The following is an 8,365-nucleotide window of genomic DNA, read 5'->3' as shown; positions in this document are numbered from 1 at the left end:
CCTGCACAAACGGGTGGCAAAAAGATGACGTTTCTGAAAGCGATAATGCTGCAAGCTTGTCCTAACTGCCTCAGTTGGAATTCATCAAGCTTCTAAACTTGCAGATTAAATAGAAACCTGTTATATCTCTTAAAATAATTTTACTTTCTACCATATAGGAATGGAGATTTTCAAGCTCTTAATCTTATGCATCCACTCACTAGGCCACTAATATTCGTATTTGATAATTTGTATTTGATAATTTCCATTTGATAAGCAACTGAGATGAAATCTGATGTTTTGAAGTGACGTTTTGGTGTAACGAAGGCATGTACAAAGATGCTAAAGCTGCCTGTTTACATTGCCTTAATTTAACTGGAAGTGAAACATTTTACTCACTTCTTTGGACAAGTTCACTGGACTCGTTTCCAACAACTGTGCTGGAATTATTCGTATTTTCTTTGGCTTAATTTTTCTTAAAGCTTTGCAGTTGCCTCTGAGATCTACAGTTTTAGTAGAGGTCACTGAAACAAAAACGTGGCTCCCCCCACATCCCTTTTGAGGGAAAGTAAGAAAACGTATTTTAAATCAGTCCATTTGACTGTTTGTTCCTTCTTTGCTGAGTGGCCTTGACCTTGACCTCTGTATTCCTTGCTTGTCTTTTACATTGTACACAAGCGGGGGGTGTTTTCCCTCTTTATTTCATGGGAAGTGACTGATGCTCAGCTTAGGGAAACTGAGAGTGATTTCTATGTAAAGTGGTAAACTTCTGAGATGTTAGGATATGACATTGGATGTTGGCACTGAGCAGAATTCGTCCTTTACCTTTGAGTAATTCCTGGAGCAATCCTAGGAGGAAGCAGGCTTTTTTGTTAATTTTCCATACTGGTTTGCTGTGTCATCCCAGTTCCAAGCACAATTTTGGGGCTCTGAAGGATGTATTCAGGAACCGTATGCCAAAACATGCCTGGTGTTGCTGTAACACTTGTTCTAGGCATGTAGCAAAACATGATAAATCCCTTATCGCACAAAGGATATTTGAAATCTCCACTTTGTGACCAAGGAAATGGAAATGCAGAAAGGTAAAGGTGTTTTCCCACACTCTCAGAAATTCCTGATTTGGAACCCTGATCCAGTATCTGTGCCTTTACTGCTCAATCAGGTTTTGGATGCTTCCCATTCCTGACTGCCCTCTCGGTAACCCTGGGAGCAGAATGTTTGAATGGGCTCCACCTATGGAAAAAACGATGTTCAGCAAATCGAGCTTAAAGCTCACTCAGTCCAGCTGTGACTTGGGTGGAAGCAGCGCAGGCTGTAAGAGGGCAGGCCGTGGTGTGTCAGACATGTGGATTTTTATTTCCGTCGGTGTTTTGAGATGGATTTGCAGTTTGCCTTCTGTCTACCTCAGGCATCAAAGCTGTTGGCATTTCTGTCAGTACCTTTCTACAGGCTTGCCCTGTATTACTGTTCATTATGGCCTGTTCACACAGCAGCTGGATCTGAAGGTGCTCTGGCATTATTCATTGCATGGGCTGTGATTTAGCTGCAGGTGCTGAATGAATTGGTTCTGCTTTCACGGCCAGCCCATCAGTTGTGCACCTACTCTAAAGATATAACACATCTTCTGTGCAGATGAACTACTTTGTCCATTTGCACTGATTTTGCACAGATTCCTTTTAACTTTCAGTCTTCGGTCCGCTATTCTGTGTCATAAGCAGGTTTTTGGAAAGTTGCTTAACTTCTGGTGATAGAATATGCTTTCCTGTAGTCTAACTAGTTCTAGCAAAAGTAAGGTTTTTGTTAACAGAGCTGCCTGCCAAATGCCTCCGTACACTTTTAAAGATTCACTTCTCTCTCTAGACGTGAAGAGATAGGTTACTATGAAGCCCATGAAGGGAAGCTTTTAGGTGCTGATGTCTACTAATGTGTTCTTTCTCATTAAAAAGATCTTGTGATCACAGGCAATGGGTAGATCTCATGCAGCTTGGTTTGTCCACTGTTTGTTAGCCCCTCAGTGCATTAACTAAAAATGGGGAAGTTGGCTAATGGTTTTGTGAAAGGAAGAATTGGCTTAACGTTGTGCAAATTTATCACAAATGCTGTCTATGAGATAGTCATCTGTTTTCCACCTGCCTGCCAAATTCTCTAATTATGATTCTTAATTTCAGAACAGTCTTGTAGCCCTGAGTTTGAGCAGCATTTTTTTAGACTAGCAGACTATGTCAGGTGTGTGTTTTCTGCCAAAATCAGGTTATCTTATAATAACTTCTGTTTTGTGTAGGTAAACATGTCTTGGTTTATTTTTCAGGAGACAGCAGCAGAGAAACAGGAGTCCAGCCCAGATCAGCTGTGGCATGAGCTACGGACTTCAAATGTACAGAAGTGTAAGAAGGAAGTTTTTAAAGGTAGAAGTATGACTAAAAGGGGAGTAGAATCACAGAATCATTAATGTTGGAAAAGACCTTTAAGATCATCAAGTCCAACCATCAACCCAACACCACCATGCCCACCACCCAACAACCATGGCCTGAAGTGCCACGTCTACACGTTTTTTGAACACTTCCAGTGACGGTGACTCCACCACCTCCCTGGGCAGCCTGTTCCAATGCTTGACCACTCTCTCAGTGAAGAAATTTTTCCTAATATCCAATCTAAACCTTCCCTGGCGCAACTTGAGGCCATTTCCTCTCGTTCTATCACTTGTCACTTGGGAGAAGAGACCAACACCCACCTCACCACAACCCCCTTTCAGGTAGCTGTAGAGAACGATGAGGGCTCCCCTCAGCCTCCTCTTCTCCAGACTGAACACCCCCAGTTCCCTCAGCCGCTCCTCACCAGACTTGTTCTTCAGACCCCTCACCAGCTTCGTTGCCCTTCTCTGGACACGCTCCAGCAACTCAATGTCCTTCTTGGAGTGAGGGGCCCAAAACTGAACATGGGATTCGAGGTGCAGCCTCACCAGTGCCGAGTACAGGGGCATACAGGATCTGAAGTAAGGCTGGAACTGGAAGGGAAGTTGTACTAATCTGGGCTCTGAAACATTGGCCTTGTTTGTGGTTTGGTGGGTTTTGGTTGGTGGTTTTTTTTTTTAAAATACATGGTTATCCACAGTTGTGGATTTAGTAAACTTTTCCAGGCTCTAGTGTTGTTCGGAATTGCTGCTCAAACTGGTAACTGTAACTCTTCAAGAAAGCAATTAGAAGATGCAAATAAAATCGGTCTAGACAAGATCATATGGTGAAATCCTATAAACACCACGCACAACTGTGTGAAGAGAAGTTAGCCATAGGTGTGTCCTTTAAGGCCGTGCTCATGTCTTACTGGTGATCTGGCGATTGTAGCTGTAACATTATGGCTTTAAGCTAATCTTACCCTATTGACCAGCCTCAGGACTGTGCTGTGAGAACACTTTTCAAATGTTAATGTGCGATTTTTTAAAAGCAATGGTACCCAAGTCTGTCTCAGACTGCTTTTTTAGCATACTTGTTTTCTAGCCTTCACCCTTCTAGCTTTCTGAAACTCAGGACAATTTCTCCTCTGTAGCAGAAACCCAGGATTACTCCTGCACAGCTCGAAACCCTGGAAAAGAGGAGGTGTTCAACATGGATGTTGCCTACTCGGAGCAAGCGGCTGTCCTGCTCAAGGGATCATTCCTGTCTGAATCTGGGAGGTTAAAAGATGGAAACACCCTAACTGTAAGCACTGAAGGAATTTTTCCTGTTAGAAATTATTAGCTCTCTTCTTGTTGAGAGGGGTACAAGACAACTTGATTCAACTGTATGATCAGCTCTTGGAGATGTCCTCTATGGGTAGTGTTGCAATGGGTCTATATTAGGCAGGTATTTTTGGACAGGTAGTGCTGTTATCCTTGTGAGGTTGGGCAAGGATAACTTGTGTAGTGGAGGGTCAAAAGAAGTTGCATTTGTGTGTGAAGCTAGCTGTTTTTGTATGGATCTGTGCCATTTCCACTGAAAAGAACAGGACTTTCTTACCCATAGTTCTAACAGTTTTCTTCTCTGAAAATGTACTGGACTGCTTCCAAAGTTCAAGTAGATTAGGGTGGGTATCAGGCTGTCTTTAATTTAGATAAATTGTGATCTCCAATACAGTTAAAGAGCAATGCTGAAAAGGGAAAATATTTATTCAGCTGTGGGTTGAGTAGAAGTAGGAGTAGTTTGGGGCATTTGTCTGGTGTTGAAAACAAGAGAATGAATAGATGCTTGGTTATGGTAAGGAATGATAAAAATGCAGCAAAACTTGATACCAGTGGGATTAGTAGTCATACTTGGACTGAACCTTGTGGGTGTGTATTTTCCCTTAGAAATTTAAGATCCCCAAGGGCAGACTAGGAGTGACCAGGATTGGAGATTTATCTGCTCAGGACATGAAGAAGATCCCCACACTAGCCCTTATTGAACTAACAGCTCTCTGTGATGTTCTGGGCTTTGAGCTGAAGAGAAACAAGGCAGCAAAACTGAAAACAACAGGTTAGTTGTATTTCATCGTGATTTTTTTGGGGAAGGGGGTGCATTTTTGTACGTTGATCTTCTCATAGGTTTGTGTTTGAAATGTTAGAACAGAGAGAGTCTTTGACGAGAAACCTTGTGACAGGTGTTTTTTCCTTGGTTAGAATTTCTCCTGGAAGTCACTGGGTCATAACATCAAGACCTAGCACCACATTTATGTCTGACTGTCAAATTCACTTGTCCTGTTGACTGTTCTTCTCTTTTCTCTTTTCTTCTCTTTTCTTCTCTTTTCACATTATGAAATGTGCCCTCTCAGTCTACAGTGGTGGATATATCCCTGACATCTGTATTAGTGGTGGTACAGTCTTATAACATGTTGTTTCTGTTGTAGAGAAAAGACTCTTTGGAGTTCCACTCCACACTCTGTTGGAAAATGACCAAAAACTGCTCCCCAACACCAAGGTCCCTCTGCTACTCCAAGCAGTAAGTTCCCTCCTGGTTTCCTTCACACCTCTGATCCTCAGAGTCAGGAAACCTTTATCACAAGCCTGTGATAAGGAAGGGCTGACTTATCATCTGTGCCTAAGAGCTTTCTTTTCCCCCCTGTTTAATAGCTGCTCTCCTGCTTGGAAAAGAGAGGACTTGAAACAGAGGGCATTTTGAGAGTTTCTGGATCCCAGACCAGAATCAAGGTACGAGCTCTTTAGCAGGTGTTCAAAAGTATTGGAGGTGATCAGGCAGCATGTTTCTGAAGCAAGTATCTAAATAACCTGAATTGTCTCATCTCCCTTCCCAGTACAAATAGAAATGTCCATTGCTGGGAAATCTGGGAGTGTCTGCTGTGAGGGTCTCTGTGCCCTTTTGACTTGATGGGTTGCCCTCCTAGTGCTCACGTACAGAATTTCCCGTGTATTTGCTTATTAAAACGTGTAATATATTCCATCTTTTTAATAGAGTCTGGAACAGAAGCTAGAAAGGGACTTTTATACTGGTCTTTTCCGCTGGGATGAAGTCCACCAGAATGATGTGTCTGGGCTACTGAAAAGATTCATAAGAGAGCTGCCGGCCCCACTGCTGACCGCAGAGTACCTCCCTGCTTTTGCTGCTGTACAAAGTGAGTCCCTGCTTTGGCTGTTTAGTACCAGTTTGCTGGTTTGTGCTTTTATTGTAAGGTTCTGCTGGTCTCGGGCTCTCCTGTAAGATGTGTTGGGAGCCTGGGGATTCAATGGGAATACACAGCATGGTACGAACTGTAGCCAAACTCAGTGTGCCAGGTGCTGTAGGTGCTATGATGTGTCAGCCTGAGAGTCATAGTCACTGGTGCTTGGTTGCATACATCTTTCTGTAGGAACGCTGTCCTGGAGTCTTAAATTATGTTGTGTCGTTTGAGGCTGCAAGGTTGCTATCATGAATTAGGACAACTTGATAAATAATGACATGAAGGCTGAGCTGTGGCAACTGGCCGGGGTGCACGGTCTTGGCTTGTCTGCAGGTAATGCAGTGTTCTGCAAGCATCTTATTTTGAGGTTTGTGCCTCAACAGTTGGCTCGAATATGCTAATTGTTTAAGTGCACAACATTTTTTGTACAAAAAGTAGGGAATAATGGGGTCTTTTGATGCCCTTCAAGGGCATCAGACTTGCTGGTAGACAGTGTACTCTGAAATAAAATCAACCAGTCTTCTAAAACACAGGTAGTTCCCTTCATAAGGGCTGTATGAGCTTGATTTATTTCTGTAAAACAAGGTCTCAAATCCTAGATGACAAACACCACCACAAGTATTTGCCTTATTCCTTGGGGGTTCCCGTGCTCAAAACCAGCTTGTCAGAAGCCTGACTCCTCTGTCCTCTTGTCACTCTCCCTCTCTAGATATTCCAGACCTGAAGCAAAGATTGCAAGCACTAAACCTCCTGATCCTGATTCTGCCGGAGCCCAACAGAAACACTCTAAAGGTAACTTTCCATGTTTTTATTCAAGAAACTCTCTCAGCTTTTGTAAGTAACATACATCATGTTATTTGCTTTTATTTCACTAACTGAGAATGGGAACCCGTGATGGAGGGAGCTGGCAGACCTCAAGGCTGTGCAGTGAACATAAGCTGTAAGCACAGTCTGCCTTTTGGGTACAAGCGTTAAGAGCAGTAGACATCCATGCGGTCTTGGAGCACCGTGTTTAGAAATGTGCTCTTCCTCTTCAGTGTATTAAAGCACTTCACTATGGACTGAAAGCTGTATAGTTTTTAAATTGTCTGTGGCCGTGCGAAGATACAGGGAAAGAAATTCAGTCTTTTGGTTTGTGATGTTGTCACCATCTAGCAAAGATAGTTTCAATTAAAAAAAAAAAAATCTACTAAGCATATAACTTCCTACCCTTTTCTGATCAGAAGGCATTTCAAATCCTTTCACCTGCTACTTTTTAAGAGAATAAATACTGATGGGATCAGCTCTGTAGGCAGTGCAGAACCTCTGCCTTTGCGTTTCACAAGAACTGTGGTTTTGGTTGTTGCTGCTTTTTCCCTCCTGAGTAGTTCAGCCTCCAGATAACAAAGGCAAGGCTGACTTAGCACCCTGCAAACTCTGAGTGCTGGAATAATCCAGTCAAAGATGATCTATCGTGTGTCATGGCTTTGGTGGAGGAGTGAGGCAGAAAAGATGATCCAAAAGGCTTTGTTTTTCCACATCTAGGAATAGCTTTGAGGAGATAGTGGGGTAAGGCTGGGGGGGGGCTGTTCTTTGGATTCTGTAGCTTTTACAGCTGAACTGTGTAAATTGCCAACTGCCGAGGAGTAAGAGCTCATCTGCTTCCCACACGTACTGTGTCTCCTGATTCATGAATGCCAGACAAACTATCTCTCTGCTTGGTATGGTTATTTGTTGTTGTCCTAGTATTAGAAATTGGTCAGTGGACTTCCTAACTGGAGAAATAGGAATTGCTCACGGATATCAAGAAAAAATTGCTAATTAAATGATCTCTCCAGCAATTGCCACAGTAGTTTCTTGAGCATTATCAGTAATGGATGTCTTAAGTCTCCTCCCCTCTCTTTAGGCTCTACTTGAATTTCTCAGCAAAGTGGTTGCCAGGGAGAACAACAACAAAATGAACCTCTGGAACGTTTCCACAGTCATGGCCCCAAACCTCTTCATGCACAAGGGGCTGCCAAACAAGATCCCTGAAGGGAAGGAGAAACAGCTGGCAGAGGGGGCAGCTGATGTTGTGCGGATGATGATCCATTACCAGGATTTGCTCTGGACAGTAAGTTGTGCAGGTGTTCTGCGGTATGGTGCAGCAGTGTCTTGGTCTGCCTAGAATTGGAATAGGAGGATAGTCTTGGACGTTTCAGAGGAGTTAAATGTCTGTAGGCAAAACCTCTGGCTGAGTTCCAAGACTACCTGTTTTCAAGGTATGTGGATGTTTTGTCTGTTTAAGGAGCTTCATAAAGTGCTGTTTAGGTTCTTAAACAGTGTCCTCATCTCTGTTTGATTTAATTCCCATCTTCTTCCTTCTTCCCTTCCCAGGTCTCCTCTTTTCTGGTAGCTCAAGTGAGAAGGCTGAATGAGAGCAGTAGCAAAAGGTACCAGTTTTGTGACAAGCGGATTAAAAATCTGTTGCGGAAGATCCATGCTGATAAAGACAAAGTGGAAAAGAACCAGGCAGAGGTGAGTTAGGGCTTGGAGAAACTGGTCCCTTTCATAACTGTGTCAAATACTTTTTCATTATGAATGCTTTCATGAAAACTTGGAAAACTGTGAGGAGTGATGCTCTTTACAGGGCAAGAGGGAGAAAAATCTGCAGAACCATGAGAAACAGCTTCCCAGACCCTTTTGGCCAGGTTGTGGCAAATGCTGATCCCAGCAGAAAGTGTACTAAATAAATTTCAAGCTACAAAACACTTGGCTAAGATGCTGCATTGTTGCAGGAGAA

General features: G+C 43.0%; 1 protein-coding gene across 1 annotated transcript in view; it reads left to right on the top strand.

Moving 5' to 3' along the window:
- ARHGAP40 (Rho GTPase activating protein 40) overlaps positions 1-8,365 on the top strand; it is a gene marked incomplete at its 5' end in the record, with an annotated part of 13,651 nt that overhangs the window by 1,141 nt on the left and 4,145 nt on the right. The window contains 9 exons of the mRNA XM_010292872.1: positions 2,288-2,363; positions 3,523-3,674; positions 4,301-4,466; positions 4,837-4,928; positions 5,060-5,137; positions 5,400-5,559; positions 6,314-6,396; positions 7,490-7,696; positions 7,960-8,100. Coding sequence (XP_010291174.1) covers positions 2,288-2,363; positions 3,523-3,674; positions 4,301-4,466; positions 4,837-4,928; positions 5,060-5,137; positions 5,400-5,559; positions 6,314-6,396; positions 7,490-7,696; positions 7,960-8,100 — 1,155 coding nt within the window. The remainder of the gene's footprint in view (positions 1-2,287; positions 2,364-3,522; positions 3,675-4,300; positions 4,467-4,836; positions 4,929-5,059; positions 5,138-5,399; positions 5,560-6,313; positions 6,397-7,489; positions 7,697-7,959; positions 8,101-8,365) is intronic.

The sequence above is a fragment of the Phaethon lepturus genome, unplaced genomic scaffold (assembly GCF_000687285.1).
Source record: "Phaethon lepturus isolate BGI_N335 unplaced genomic scaffold, ASM68728v1 scaffold50888, whole genome shotgun sequence".
NCBI classification, from domain to species: Eukaryota; Metazoa; Chordata; class Aves; order Phaethontiformes; family Phaethontidae; genus Phaethon; species Phaethon lepturus.
Note: the sequence above shows the minus strand (reverse complement) of the source record. Positions and strands in the feature narration are given on the sequence as shown.